The sequence below is a fragment of the Carex rostrata genome, chromosome 18, assembly GCF_964058835.1.
Source record: "Carex rostrata chromosome 18, lpCarRost1.2, whole genome shotgun sequence".
In the NCBI taxonomy this organism is placed as follows: domain Eukaryota; kingdom Viridiplantae; phylum Streptophyta; class Magnoliopsida; order Poales; family Cyperaceae; genus Carex; species Carex rostrata.
Genome location: NC_135935.1, coordinates 5687731 through 5703066, shown reverse-complemented (window position 1 = coordinate 5703066; position 15336 = coordinate 5687731). Strand labels below are relative to the sequence as shown.

At 35.7% G+C, this 15336-nt stretch overlaps 2 protein-coding genes across 23 annotated transcripts; one reads left to right on the top strand and one right to left on the bottom strand.

The window, feature by feature from the left end:
• The first annotated feature begins 202 nt into the window (after positions 1 to 202).
• Positions 203 to 6344, top strand: TZP (zinc knuckle (CCHC-type) family protein). Of its 21 annotated transcripts, none has more exons than XM_078319436.1 (8): positions 203 to 379; positions 1227 to 1333; positions 1593 to 1919; positions 2202 to 2342; positions 2417 to 3716; positions 4437 to 4552; positions 5777 to 5868; positions 6008 to 6344. In XM_078319436.1, exons 3-8 carry the CDS (start codon positions 1625 to 1627, stop codon positions 6110 to 6112), a joined length of 2049 nt encoding a protein of 682 aa, XP_078175562.1. In that variant the 5' UTR covers positions 203 to 379; positions 1227 to 1333; positions 1593 to 1624; the 3' UTR covers positions 6113 to 6344. The 21 variants fall into 21 exon arrangements, with proteins under 21 accessions (XP_078175562.1, XP_078175564.1, XP_078175566.1 ...); XM_078319438.1 differs by having other exon boundaries at positions 1587 to 1919; XM_078319440.1 differs by having other exon boundaries at positions 1581 to 1919.
• Positions 6345 to 13343: 6999 nt separating this feature from the next.
• On the bottom strand, positions 13344 to 15209 carry LOC144569256 (small ribosomal subunit protein uS19). 2 transcript variants are annotated; one of them, XM_078319519.1, is made up of 4 exons: positions 14976 to 15209; positions 14697 to 14848; positions 14365 to 14422; positions 13344 to 13768 (listed from the first exon to the last, which is right to left on the bottom strand). In XM_078319519.1, exons 1-4 carry the CDS (start codon positions 15192 to 15194, stop codon positions 13520 to 13522), a joined length of 678 nt encoding a protein of 225 aa, XP_078175645.1. In that variant the 5' UTR covers positions 15195 to 15209; the 3' UTR covers positions 13344 to 13519. The 2 variants fall into 2 exon arrangements, with proteins under 2 accessions (XP_078175645.1, XP_078175646.1); XM_078319520.1 differs by having other exon boundaries at positions 14697 to 14845; positions 14972 to 15079.
• Positions 15210 to 15336: the final 127 nt, after the last annotated feature.

Here is a 15336-nt window from a genome sequence, read left to right as displayed (position 1 = left end):
ATCTTTTGAGTTAATACATCTGGATCATCTGATTAGCTTTAAGATTTGTTCGAATTAAATCCGCACTAATATTGAAGAATCCTATGTTTTAGTTGGGGCCGGATATGCTCCGCTTACAATCGGACGGTCCATATCTATTAACTCAAAAGATGCTCTTTTGAGTTGATGCAGACGATGCGGACTCCCCGAAATCATCTCTTCTCCTTCTATAAAGAAAAAAATATTCTCGACTTTCCTTATTCTGCATCTATCGCTTATCGACCGAGGATCGTTACTTGCCTTTCGTAGAAATATATATTCCAGTCTGAGAAATGAAAATTGCACTAAATTAATATAATCAGGGAAGCTTTGAAATGGTTGGATTTCACTATTTAAAGAGGTTAGTAGCTGATCTTTAAGTTATCTAGTTTAATTGTCGTACTTGTGCTTTTTAATGTACGATTTCGCTAAGATTAATTGATTGATTGATTGCGGGGGCATGACAAACAGGGTTTTTCTCGGGCACCTTTAAAAGGAAATTTGGATAAAATGAAACTGAAAGTACTAACTAGTGTATGGGCAGACCAGCTCGGAACATTCTCACCATAATTTATTTCTATCCACTATGATTTTCTTACTCGTTCTTGCTTTACTGGTAATAGCGTATAAATCACATTATTTTTTCTTATTTTTATTTCTCTCTCGTTCTTCCTTTGTGTATCACTATGCATGCATCTTTTCTCCTGCTTTGTTAATCTCAACAGTTAATCTCAAGTTTGAGAACAGTAGCTAATTCAATTTTTGATTGAGTTAGTAGCAGGGGCGGAACCAGGACTTGAACTTGGGGGGGCCGAGCTGCCGAAAGACGAAAGAACAACTGCATGGGGGTGCCAATCGGTATGCATCTGTAAAAAAACCACATAAAAATAACCACCCCAGTAAGCACTTCCGCCTCAGTTGGGGGGTGCCTGGCCCCCCTTGCACCCCCCTGGTTCCGCCCCTGGTTAGTAGAATAGTGAGCTAATTCATATATGACAAACAAACAAACAATAGTGGGTTAGTGCTATCTTGCTCTATCCAAACGCTTGCATAGATGATCCTCTTTTAGCAAATATAGAAACTAATAAGCATTATTTGTAAATTGTAATATTTACTAATGGATAATTAAAGGGTACATTAGTCATTTCCTTTGTGTTAAAGGCTATTATGTTCTGATTATTTTGTCATTGATCAAATCAATGATTCAGATTTCAGATATGAACAATCAACGGCTATGATGTGGAATATCATAACAAAATTTTCAAGGGGAACACCATAGCAGGAATCTGTCAAGTATAATCTGCAAAACTTGTTGGTATTGTATCGATAAACCAGTTGGGTATCGAAAAACCAGTTATTTATTGCACCATCTATGTCCAGCCAAAAGTTTGGTCAAGACTTCCACTAAAGTGTTTTACACTCTTGCCTACATATATGTACCATTAACAGATGTAATATAACTCTCTACAGAAACCAAAAACTGAGATAGGAGTCCTAGACCCACATTTCTTCAAGTCCTAAACCCACATTTATCCATAATGTAAGAGATAAAGCTTCCGCAGGTGCAGGTGCAGGTGCAAGTGCAAATGCATCCCAACCCTACGAAATGGTGCTCTTTCCATATAGCCCCATGTCAGAGCTTGTTTGGTCTCAAACTGAAGGATTAGGTATTAGATACACTTCAGGGTCAGAATTGGGAAAGGTGTCACCTTTTTGGAGTACTGAATCATTCAACATAGTCATCCCCTCAACAGACAATCCAATTAAAGAGGATAGGATGCACTCGCATATAAGTTCAGAAATGGCTACCGGGAGAAAGGTTACGGGTTTGTTCACTGCACATAGGAGCTTGTCAGATGTGTTGCCTGTTTCTCTTGCGAGGAAGCATGCAAGGGATTCAAGTAAGTGAAAAGTTACAGATTTTTTCCCATCAATTCAGTCTCTTTGGGACTATTTAATAAGTTAATTTCGTATCATTATAAAAAATTATGGAGTTTATGTGTTGCACATGAGATCCAATGATAAGCCAGGGTAACCAAGTTTTATATTGTGTACAGAAATTATATATATTCAGGTGCTGTGGAAAAATAAATTGATATATCTTTTGGGTGCTCTATGATTGCATAAAATTCTTTACAACTGTGAAATATCTTTATTGTAAGTCTCATCTTAGGATTTTGTAGGATCATGCGGTCAAATTAACTTGACAAACCAACTGAACCCGGTACACGCCCAAGTTAGAATGTGCACTGAGAACTTTGAAAAGGATGAGCAATCGACAAACTCTTCTGTGAAAAAAAGTTTCAAAGTTAGCAACGAAGAAGGTTAGTCTAAGTTCAGTGTTACTGACAGTCTCCTACCTGGACAGAGTGACTAAAATAATTTTTCTAATTTGTAGGACCTGCAAATGATGGTGTGTCCATCTCCACCTTTCAGCCTTTTTTCTCACATCAAGAAAATTTCAAGGAAAAGGTCCAAATTGCAAATTCTTCTAGCTCCAAGTTTCTCCATGAAAATTTACAATATGCTCCTAAACTTATTATGAAGGGTAAAGAGAAAATGGTTTGCAAAATGGAACGCTCAGCTAAAGAGAGTGATGACAGCAATGAGAGTGTAGAGAGCACTGTTAGAATTATGTCAAAAAGAAAGAGGCCGTGGCTTTTCTCTAATAGTTCGAAGAATTCAGGAAAAAGCAAAAGACTCAAAGCTGAAGGGGAGAGCTCTTTTATGAATTGGATGTCTACAATTGTGAATGGGAACGAAAGTTGTTGCCAACCCGCTCCGGTAACTCCTTTAGCAGTTGCTAAACAGCAACAGACTGATGAAAAAGGGCCCTCCTCTTCTCATATGTCATATGAGAATCATGCAAATAGAAAGATGCTTATTCCCGTTAAGCCCATGGGTTTTACGTCTTTGTTCCATGCCCTTTATCAGAAAAACATCACAATAAGCTCGTATGGGTTTACTTCTCTGGATAAATCAGATAATCTTAATGCAAACTCTACCAATCCGTCTCAAGATGAAGATCCTAGTAACCAGAACGAAGGAAGGGCTTGTGTATTACAAACTACAGTTCCATTAAATTCAACTCCTAACAATGAATGTTGGTCGAGTCAAGAAAAGAGAAATAGGGATACAAATTGTGGGTATTTAGAGAACCTCTGGATCACCCGGCTGTTGCCGAAGGAGGCTTCAAGCTCTCAGCCTCCAATTGAGAATGATACAATTCATATAAATAAGGAGCCTAATGATTGTTTTCATGACAAAGGGGACCATTTACTCAAATCAAATTTCAATCTGATTCTACCTTCTAGTAAGAATAAAGAGCCAGAGGCTATAGTTTCTGTTTTTGCAAGGCGACTAGGTGCAACAGAACATGCCAAACCCTTGAATTTTTCTAACTGCAAAAATCAAGGTGATATAGAAGAGAAAATGGAAGGCTCTAGTTCTCCTAACAAGGATAGGAGAATGGTTCTCTGGCTGGGTGATGAAGATACAAATACAAATGCCAATGAGGCCAATGAAGAGAGAAACATTGGGTTGATGGAAGTCAGATCCAGTTCAGCAGAGAATTGTGGTACTAATGGAAATAGTGCTATGCCAAACCGAAATTTCTTGGCTCATGGAGCAACTGATGAAACAACCGCTATCCTTGAAGCTGTGAGGAGGCTTCGTTTGTCTCGAACCGATGTTGTGAGGTCTGTACTTTATGCATCTGTCTGTAATTACAAAATGAACTCAACAAATGTAAATATGCAAAAGTCTAGCCCACAGAAACCTCAAGTTGTTTTATCATGCTTGTTTAATATACAAGAGGCAAAAAAAGCTCTAATTGATTGGTTTATGATTTGGTCAGATTTCAGTTTTGGCCATTTCGGATTCAGGCCAATCAAAGGTCAGACTGCTGTGTTAGGTCTTTCTTTCATGAGTCATTGGGGTTTGGTATCAAGTTCAGCTCTGTGGTCAGCCTAGAGGTGGTGATTAATTATGATTCAGTTCATTTTGGGTTACTATCCTGACAATTTTGTACAGTGTTGCGACAAAAATTTGTCTGGGATTTTATCCTTGCAATTTTTTTCATGAAATTAGGCCTTTGTATGGTTTGGTTGGTATGGATGTGGGTTTCAGTCAGGACATTATTGGGTTTAATTGGGTCGGTTCCTTAGTTGACATCATTTTTTTTTTTTGAGATAAGATTAGTTCAGATCTTCTGATCGAATGGGTTTTAGTCAGCCTAGTGTGGGATGCTTTTGATTTTATGGGGTTTGTAGGTTTAATTGTTGGCTTGTTGGGTCAGGTTTTGCCATCTCTCCTCCATCATATGAATTACTAAACCAGTATAATTCCTCCATCATATGAATTACTTTATTATTTTGGTTATTTTACAGTTTTGATTGTTTGTACTTTTCTTAAATTAGACAGCTGAAGTCGCAGATTCAGCATGCAACCCTTGATGGGTTTTTCTTACGACTGAGGCTAGGCAAGCTGAATGAAGCAGTTGGTAGATCAGGATATTATGTAGCCCGTATTAATGGTAAGTACTTCGACTTTCTAATGTAACCTTTTCAATTAAAAGTCTCTCTGTCAGGGTTGATGTTAGATCATTTTGAGACCTTCAAATATAATGTTGCTGACATGAAAGAATCATATCAAATCAAATACAAGACTGATGAGCAACAAATAAGTGCTTGCTAGAAATTCAAGCATACTCCATTTATTATCCATGTTGAAGGATGCCCACAATTGTAGTATCCATTGGTATGAATGCAAAATCATTCATTGCTTTATACTCAAGGAGACCTGCACCCGCCATCAAATTCTATACCAAGAAAAGTATTAGAATTAACTTAAGACCGCATCACAACAAATTCAAACAATTTAATCATCACATCGTGCCTTCAAATGTGGCCCATAGAGAGAGAAGAGAGAGGCTGTAGCAGAAACATTGGACTAAGGCCTCTCCAACCATTTGATTTGTGTGTGTGTGTGTGGAGGGGGGGGGGGGGGGGGGAGAGAGAGAGAGAGGATGATTTCAAAAAGAAGATAGAGAAATAAAGGATGTAGGCTATGAGATGATGGATTCAATCTCTTAATATATATAAAAGTTTGACAGCCGTTGCCAAGCATTTTAAAAAGAAGAGAGAAGACCATCACATAATATGTGATACTTTTAAAAAGGTTCATACTTGGCCCTAAAAAAATATGAAAATTGCTACATTGTTGACTTCCATAGTAATTTGTAATGTCTTTTGTATAATCATTACATTGATATGAACATTCAGATGTATTCAATGTTTCACCCTTTTAGACTCCATATCACCTACAAAATTCGGATCTATCATAGATGCTTTCAGATAGCACAAGCCAGTCCATCAGCCAACCTTTACAACCCAATGTTAACAGCGATACTTAATTAGCATTAACACTACTATCTGACCTAGCCTTCATGCTAGCCAGTGTCCAACACTGATTCAGTACATGTTGCTTGTCTTCACTCTATAACAATAGATTCTCAAATCTTAATGGAGTTCAAAAATGAGTTCTTCAAGAAACTACATGTACCACACTAAAAATAACGTATATATGTGTAACATTAGATTAAATAAGTAGAGGACATTAACTGCCCGCAACAGCCGGCTCAGGTCAACAAAATTGAAATTGGTGACCCACTTATTCCGACTTTTATTTTTATTGTCAATATTGGGCGCATGCTATTTTATCTACTGTTTGCTATTTGATATATTGAGCCATTTTGAAGGTCTGAGTGGTGAGAAGTGCCTATCCGTCACCATAGGGAAATTCACATGCTTGGTCGAATGCCATTGTATATCCAACCAAGACTTCCTCGAGGTAAATCTATGATTAATTGAATATTCATCCTAACAAATGCTCATGCCAATTGATTAATGTTGTTAAATGGTTTTCTTATTTTAGGTTTTTGTTCTTTATCCTTGAATAAATCTCCACCTTCATTTTTAACATTTTGTAGGATGAGCTGAAGGCTTGGTTTACTGCTGCTCTCAAAGGTGATTTCAGATTGCCTTCAAGGGAGGAATTAGATATAAAATTGAAAGAGAGATATTTAGTTATTTAAAACTAGATACGCATTTAAGGTCTAATGTTGAATTTGGTATTAGAGCTTAGGCGGTTCTCATGGCAGGAAAGCACGTCAAAAGACGAATATTTTTCAGACAAGTATCGGGAATATACTAACCCTGGTGTAATATTGGATAATAAATCTGCTCATTCTATGAGATGGTGTATTGTGTAATGTTTATCAAACTGGCTAGAGATTATACCAAGTCATGAAGCGCGTCATATGGAAACTAGTAACTGTTATGTTGTGATTAATTATCTTTGGACAATCTGGTCATATTATATATATGGAGCTTGATAATTGCTTCTCAAACAAATTCCTGAGCGTGTTCTCCAAGTATTTAATGTTTAAATTTTATTTTCATTACTTATATTCAAGCCTTTAAAGTTCTGTTTATAACTTTTTTTATGCTCCTCTCAAGTTTTTAAACTTCTATCTATACAAGCAGTTAAATCTTAAAGTACCTTGTTCTTAGAGATAAAAAAAAATGCAATTACTTAAAATAAATATGCTAAAAATAAATTAGTCATAACTATTTTTGAATTTTTGTGTAATAAAGGAAATATGTTAAAAGTAAATATATAGAAAATAAATATGTTAAAATAAAAATAAAAAGTTTTTGATTTAGTCTCAGTTATTATGTTAGACATCTAATGACAGCGTTAGACTTTCTCAAATGAGAATTCTTATTTTATCTTCAGTAATGGCGTCAAAAAACTTGATGAGTCCAAAACGAACTATTACTTTTAAATATTTAGAAATTATAATTTCAACTTACATTCATATCATAAGCGCATGATCCTATTGTGTAGTATATTTAGGGTGTTGATCAACAAGGATAATGTATTAAGTTTTAAACATTTTGTACCAGTCTAGGTTATGGGGTTTTATAAAAGATGTGGTGGTGACAAATACAATCAAGATATTGTAGCTAAAATAAAGTTAAACAGTAGATAGCCTCTAGGGTTCATGTTTCATATTCTTCTTAATCATACAAAATATAAGTTTCGACGTTTATCAATTCCGCATACAGTACTATTGTTGGCTTTTGGAGCTCTTGACTTATTTGTTTGACTAGATTTGCAAAATATACATAAATTGCATTTAACAATTTTATTGAGTTGAGATGTGTGCAGGTTCATAAGATTTTAAAATGCAACAAGACTGTTGAGGCTGTTGAGGCTATTTTCTTTGTTATTGAGATAACTAACTATATCACTGCTCAAATGATGGCTAAGACTTCAAAATCAACATCTACCCTTCACAAGCTTTCTGAAAAGTGGTCATATGCTGAAATCGAACACTTGAGCACCAAGATACGCTTGCTTGAAGAGTGCTGAAGTTTCACGAAAGTTGATGACCGTTATAACGGTCCAGTACCAACCACACTGGATTAAATCGATATTAAGCGGCTTCAGCCAGAAGATGAGTCAGAGACTTCCAGATTTGAGTGTTGCAACGCTAGAATTCTGTCAACCTGCGCACCTTTCATATTTTGGCCGTCATTTGGTCATACGAACTCCGATTTGAATGAATCAAAGCTTGAAATTCTCAGGAGACTGAGATCTACAACTTCTATCTATTAACTTTGTTCAAAAAGGATGGATTGGTATAAGCCATAGAAGACAGACGTCTGATATGGTAACGTTCATAAACTTAGATTTGCCTCTCTCTCTCTCTTTATATAGAAGCAAATCCTAGATTTCTAGGGTGTGCTCTAGCCGTCAAATTTCATCTCCTTAACTCACAAGAGAGCCACCATGGTTGCTAGACCTTAAACTTCAATACTCATTCAACAACCGAAGATCTCCTCCACCATACTCAAACAACAATAATTCGAGTGATTTGTGAGAGATCTTTATTTACCACAAACACCTTGTAACCCTTCGAGCCTTTGTGCTCACCCTTGTTATCTTGAGTCTTGTGCTCACCTTGCTATCCTTGTATCATTGCGAATCAGATTGTTTCCTTTGAGCCTTTAGTGCTCGTGTTCGAGCCGTGTGACTTCCTATAAGTTTGTAAGGGCTCACTGGTTCCACCTTATTCTAGTTTCCATCAAAAATAAGTTATAGACATGCAAGAACTTTATTACTTAGACAAAAATCTAAAAAAAACTATCCACCCCTCCTCTAGGTGCCTCTGGGACCAACAACTATTACTGCCACATTCGGTATAGATTATTCCCAAGTATTGATGAAGCCAAAAATATAGCGAAAATCACTATCTTTTCTTCTGAAAAATGACGAAAGCGAATTCCAAAATAGCTATTTTTTCAATTTATTTACCGCAAACGTGTTATTAGGTCATTTTGGTAGATTTTGGAGAAAATTGAGTTTTTAGGACAAAATCAAAGCAAAATGTCATATTTAGGCGATTTCTGAAGAGAGCATCAAAATCAGACATTATATGGAGCATGAAACACCTCATACAAAATGCACAACATGCAAAATGGCGAAATATTAAGAAAATTCGCTAAGTCAGGGAACCGTACAGCCTCCTCAATGCCTATTGGCATCGAGATTGCGTCACTACGTCTCTGTTCCTCTTTAACCATCTACTCTATTCTCTAGTTGCTGAGATAATGGGTGTTCACTCTCTCTCTCTTATTAATAGAGTTTTTTTTTTTTGAAAACTTAGTAGTAGTTACCAAGGTTCGTGAGGAGGAATCGAACTCTCGACCTTTGAGTATAACAATTCTAGAACATTTTTATAACCAATTGTGCTACCTCCCCTTTCTCCTCTTATTAATAGAGTTATGTGTGTTCCTGTTTAACCATATTGTCTTTGTTTGTAATGTTAAACAAATTATCTGCGTCTCTCTCATTCCTGTTTAACAAATTTTGGTTATTTTAGAAACTCTAAGCTTATGTCTCGAGTGCGTAATTAACAAAATTCTGGTTTGATGAACGATTGATTTTGAAGTTTTTAGATTATAGGAGGATGCAAGTTTAATTTGAGGATCACCAATGCCTAATGATCTACATGAAAGTGGAGTGCTAATCACCAATAGCAATACTAATGATTAAAAACCCAATAGACAATATGGGACGCTCGAATAATCTGCTAAAATTTTAAACATAATTTCAGAGACCCTGCAATTTCATCCTCTGTCTATCTCTTTCCTCTCTTTTCTTTCTTTCTCATCAAGAGAGAAGAGAGAGAGGATTGCAAGACCTCTTAAATTCTGTTTTGGAATTTCAGCAAATGTGAATTCACAATCTGGGTGGTACCGTGTGACTGTACTGATTCGTATAGCTGCTTGCGTGTCTGAGTGACTAGATGCATATATGCAACGGTATATGAAAATGCTTTGAGTCTGCTGTTTTTTAATCATCTTTTCCGAGACACGTAGCATATATGCAGCGCATCTACGGGCTTTTTGGGCGCTATGCTCCGGGCTCAAAGCCTCAAACATAAAATGTGTTTAATTGAAGGACATACTTGTAACCAGTGTTGTAAAAAACATCCATTTAGGCCGGTTAATCGTCCGATAAGTCATTGACGGTGATCAAACCGTCACGGATTTTCTCAAATAATCGGCCAATTATTTCCGATTATGTATGATTATTCTCGATTATTCTTGAATAATCGCTTGGCGGTACCATGTCCGTCCGACGAGCGCATACCGTTATTTACAACACTGCTTGTAACATAAATCAGTGCTTTGTTGGAATTAATTTCAATTAATTACAACATATGTCGGCTTATATGTAATATAAATATATATCGAATAATAGACTGTCAAAATTAGACCCGTTATGAAGTGATCAAATTAAGTATTATTTATCGGGTTCAATATGTGTCATGAGAAGTGGAGTCTTTAATGTGTAGAATGCGTATTAATAACTTTATGATTTAGTGATGGTCTAAATTATACAAAATTTGATAATAATACAATTATGCTATTGGTCCCTGGGGAACACAATCAAATATGGCAATGTAGAAAATACCCAATAAGACAAGTTCTGAATTCAGACCCGCTAAGGATCCAATAAAAAAAAATAGGCTACAGATCCAATAAGTGAAAAGATTAATTAATTAATTAATTAATCGTATTAGAGCATCTCCGATTCAGTAATTGAAATTAATTGCTAAATAATATTTTTTTTTTTTTAGAAATTAAGCAATTCACTCCTACATTAGTACAATCAATCAAACAATTGATAATTAAACACTTGACCAATAAGAATTAAACATTTGGCCAACTCATCTTTAGAGAAAGATTTTTTATTAAGTAATTATTTCCAATAATTGCTAAATAAGCAATAGCTATATAACCTAGCAATTACAAAAATAATTGACACATCAGCATAAGCAATCACTGTTATGCCTATTCAATTGGATAAAAGGGTGCAATTGATTAAAGGGTGCGCCTATTCAGTTTTCAAGTGGTGCCTATTAATCAAACTATTTAATATACCGCTAATCACATAGGGGTCTGTATCCTATCTGATTAGAATTACGGCTCTATCTCTCTCTCTACATAAGAACAAAGAAAAAGATTGATATTGAGAGATTGATCTAGAGTGATTGAGAAGGGATTTTCGGAAAAGAACTTGAATCGGGTATCTTTCTTTGTACGGAAGAGAACGTGGTTGCTGTCATCTCTCTTGTTCTCTCTATCGGACTTGAAATGGATTGCTTGGATAGAAAAGGCTTCCGGTGATCAACGATGATTGTGTATTCCTGGAAGATCATGGCTACAGATCAATGTAACTTTAAATTTCATATTAGAGTTCATTAGATAATCATGACAATTTAGGATTTATATATGCACTACGGTTCTACATAAAATAAATCCAACATGCTTTAGGTACCTTCAAACCGATACTAGTTTCATTACCCAGTTAATTTTTGTTAATAATAGTCATAGAGCAAAGTGCTAGGGATAAATTATAATTTATATTAGCTGAATAAACTTAATAAAGTGTAATAAAACTTCCGTAGAAGCACATGATGAATGGGCCTTGAACCAACTAATCAAGACGTGCCGGACAAATAATTTCATACTAGTATAAACGTTTTTCGTATTCTCAGCACATAATATGTAATGTTGCTGCTATAAAAAACTTCCTTTGTTTTAGGATGTGCTCTCGGAAGGGGAATAGAAAGGTTGAATAGGAAAATAATAAAGACAAAACTTGATTGAAGTTATAATTTTGAGAGAGAAATAAAGGTGAATTAAAAAACAGGAGAGAAATATTCAATTTATTTTAAAAAAAATCGAACCTCGAATTTCTCCAGAACACATTACAGGTGTAATAATTAGTAAAAAAGGTGTTCACGCCATTTTATCGACCGTGCTTGCAACTTATTATTATTTATATTACACAATTGGAACCAATTTCATAACACAAATATTATATTAACCTTCCAAGACCCATTGTTTTTAGCCAATTTTTCGTAAATAATGAGCAGTACGATCTACAATAAATAAATTATGTAATAGTCAAATGTATATTTTATGGCGGTTTGAAGAATGGGTTTAAATGTCCAAAATTGTAGGTTTCTTTTGCAATTTCAAGTGCATATTCTAAATAGTCTAACGTGAGTTTTACAATAAACAAATGTGCATTTTTGGAAGTTCGAAGAATGATTCTAGAAGTTCAAGATGTTGTTGACAACTATCAATGCTTTTTTTATTTGAACAAAACGGTTGATAAATGTCAATATTTGCATCTAAAATGAATATAAAAGTGTAAATTATGCAATAAATATGCATGATAGACTATGCAAGTATATATTATACAACAAGGGCATATCAAAGCAAATGCATATTAAACGCGTTGAAGAAATGAAATAGGGATGGAACCAAATTCATAAGAGGGTATGGGATAGTGTGGGAAAATTGGCACGGAACGACACAGTACATGTTACTGTTTCGTGCCGTGATTTGCGTGTCGCGTGCTGTGACCTTCCCTTGGCATTTTGATCACGGCACGGCATGCGAAAAATCCGATCACGGCATGACACGTAATCACACGAGTCACGTATAATTAGGACCATTAGGTCTTAATCAAATGATGAAACATGAATAAACTAACTTAAATTATAAAAATAGTTAAACGTGAGAAACGTGACCGATTACGTTTGGACACGGCACACGATTAGTCACGGCGTGACTCGCGTGCCATGACCATCCCTTAATATTTTGATCACGGCATGGCACGAGACCAAAATCACGACATGTTAGTCACGGTACGGCACAATTTTTCCACACTAGTATGGGAGGAGAAAAACCTGTTTGTAGATAATAACATGCTAAGCTACAGTTATAACCTAGCAAACCCTGATTCCAATGTGAGGGCAAAAATCCTGGAAAAATTTTTATTCATAGAAATTAATAAAAAGGTAGAGATAAATAAAAAGAGTGCATAATTTGTAATATTAGTAGAAAAATCAGTACAAATTATACTGATTCTAATAATAAAAAAAGTTAAGATAAATAGAAATTCTACCTATCTAAACTATCAAATAGTTAAGATAGGTAAAAATTCTACCAATCTTAATCTGTTTTTATTTTTCCCATCTATTCGCAGCAAATTGCTACAATTTTATTTGAAATGGAGTTTATATAAGTAAAATTTCTACCTATTCTAACTGTTTGATAATTTAGATAGGTAAAATTCCTATCTATTCTAACTGTTTAGATAGGTATAATTTTTACCTATCCTAGATGTTTGATAGTTTAGATCAGTATTTTTCTACCAATATTACAAATCATACACTCTTTTTGTCTCTCTCTACCTTTTTCGTAATTTCTATGAATAAAAAATTTCCAAAATCCTGGTCAACATGATCCGATACTACGGTGAACTACAATAGAGAATAGTGAGATTCCTTGCACAACTTCCACCATCCCAACTGGTCCCATCAAAGGCAATTTGCCAAGAGAGAAGAGAGGTCAATTGGCATGGATTTGTACAAAACCTTGGGAAGCTAGGTATGGATTCAAATGAGAATTGAGGTTAATAACTACACTAATTAGGAATCAACAGTTTGAACAATAAAATCACATATAAAAAAAGCTACACCTGATAAAAACATAAATTGCCACAACTGCTCAAGCTAATTTCAACAGGCTCTGGGAACTATGACCATGTAGTTCTCCCTCCCTTTTAAAGCCTATTATCTAAATTTGCTATAATTCATTGCTACTAGCTCACACAATATCACAACAAGTTCAGACGGCAAAAACTGAAACAACTCCAAACATCAAAAACATAAATTCCAAGGTCAAAATTCCCAAGATAAAATTAAAACCATTGTTCAAACAGAATATTGATAACTCCTAAAACATCCACCACTTTTCAAGAAATGATTAAGTACCTAAAACAGATATCAAAACAAAATGGCAAAAACCAAACGGGACCAACACCCATATATATGCTGTTTTTGATCTTTTCACTTGAGAGGGATGAAACGGGAGGAGTGAGTAGCACCAATACCAGGACGTCCATGCTTAACAGGCTTGTAGGAAATTGAGAACTCAGCAAGGTAGTGACCAATCATCTCAGGCTTTATCTCAACCTGGTTGAAGGTCTTTCCGTTGTAGACACCAATAATGCTACCGATCATCTCTGGCACAATAATCATGTTCCTCAGATGAGTCCTAACCCCCTCTGGCTTCTCACCTGCCGGTGCATCCTTTTTCTGAAATATTTCAATGAAGAAAATGGATACAACTCATAAGAAATATTACGCGGTTTGAACCTGCAAAGGTTAAAGGCTTCCAGATAACAAGCATTTTGTAATCAAGCTGCCGGTATATTATCTTAGACACACCAACAAAAAGGAATTCAAACTGAGGTTTGAATGCATAAACAACTTGGATATTTGCACATGTTAAATAGCAATCTTGTATGCACCTTACATAGGTAACACGGTAAACTATGATCAATAAGATGTGCTCATTATTAATATGATTTCAATCACTGAACTAGCCTTGTTTAATAAGAGAAAGTGCATGATGTTAGGACATATTGGACAACTACATATGGTCAAATTTTAGCAGCAATCCTGGCATTTGGCTCACTGCCTTCTATGTATAAATGGAACAAAACAGTCAGCACATAAATTGGCCTAAATCATACAGTATATTGCTTAAACTAATAACAGAAACCAATAGTATAAATTTATTCTAATCAAATAGACATCCTGCAACATGTAGAGAGTAAAGACTAGTGTAAAGACTAAAGAGCTATCAGAAAATGAAGAAATATAGAAGGTTAAGAGGTGTCTAGACTTACCGCCTTGCGGAGCTTCTTAATCAGAGCCATAGGCTTCCTCTTAAGACCCCTCTGGAACCTAATATGCAAAAAAAAAAAAAAATCAGTAAATCTACCCTATTAATTAACTAGTTTAATCAAGGTATATTTTCATAATACAAAGCATCATAAGGCATAAGCGCCATATATGTCCTTTGTAACTTTAAAAATCAACCTTGCAGACCAAACGAACGAACTAATGGGTTTTTGAAGCGATCTAATCTTAAATTGAAGTCCGCATATTGCAATTTATAATAAACGACGCATCAAACAAACAACTACACATTTAAACTAAGCAGGGTCTTACTAATTACCTTCTACGGGCGCGGGCAGGGAAGAGCTTGACGAGCTCATCAGTGGACATGTCTAGGAGTTGATCGAGATCTACTCCCCTGTAACTGTACTTCCTGAACGTTCTCTTCTTCGGCGCAGCTGCGGTAACTCCAGCCTCTACCTCAACATCCTCCTGAAATTGAAATTCACAAGCAAGAAATCATTAAAAAAAAAAAGGGTTAATCAGACGGATTCGATGAAGAATACAAGAAGCATATCTAAAAGAGCTGTAGGATAAAAGAAATTCAATGGAGACCAACCATTTTTTCGCGCTTGGGAGATACGGCAACAAGAGCAGAAAACCCTAGATCGGAACGGAGGCGCGGCTCGTGAGAAGACGGATAGCGGAGGCTTTTAGGGTTTTTGGTTGGTCCATATTTATATAGTGCTGGCTCTGAGTGCGTATTCTCTGAGATATCGCATATTTTGCGTGACCGACGTGTTCGGTACCTATTCGGGAATAGCACGGGGGCCAGCATTACTTAAGCATTGAGATTCGTGCAGAACGTACTAGAACGGTTGTGATTTTCTAGTAAGTCACGCAAAATATGAGATATCTCAGAGGATGCGAATTCGCTCTTTATAAAAATGTCCAAATGGGCTGTAAAATTAGAAATTGAT

Coding starts and splice junctions, on each gene's coding strand:
- TZP (XM_078319430.1), top strand. CDS start 1,011: ATGACAAACAAACAAACAATAGTGG. Junction 1,036..1,580: donor AAACAAACAAACAATAGTGG/GTTAGTGCTATC, acceptor AAGCTTCCGCAG/GTGCAGGTGCAGGTGCAAGT. Junction 5,869..6,007: donor CCAACCAAGACTTCCTCGAG/GTAAATCTATGA, acceptor AACATTTTGTAG/GATGAGCTGAAGGCTTGGTT.
- LOC144569256 (XM_078319519.1), bottom strand. CDS start 15,194: ATGCTGGCCCCCGTGCTATTCCCGAATAGGTACCGAACACGTCGGTCA. Junction 14,423..14,696: donor CCTGCCCGCGCCCGTAGAAG/GTAATTAGTAAG, acceptor TTTGCATATTAG/GTTCCAGAGGGGTCTTAAGA. Junction 13,769..14,364: donor TTAAGAAGCTCCGCAAGGCG/GTAAGTCTAGAC, acceptor GAAATATTTCAG/AAAAAGGATGCACCGGCAGG.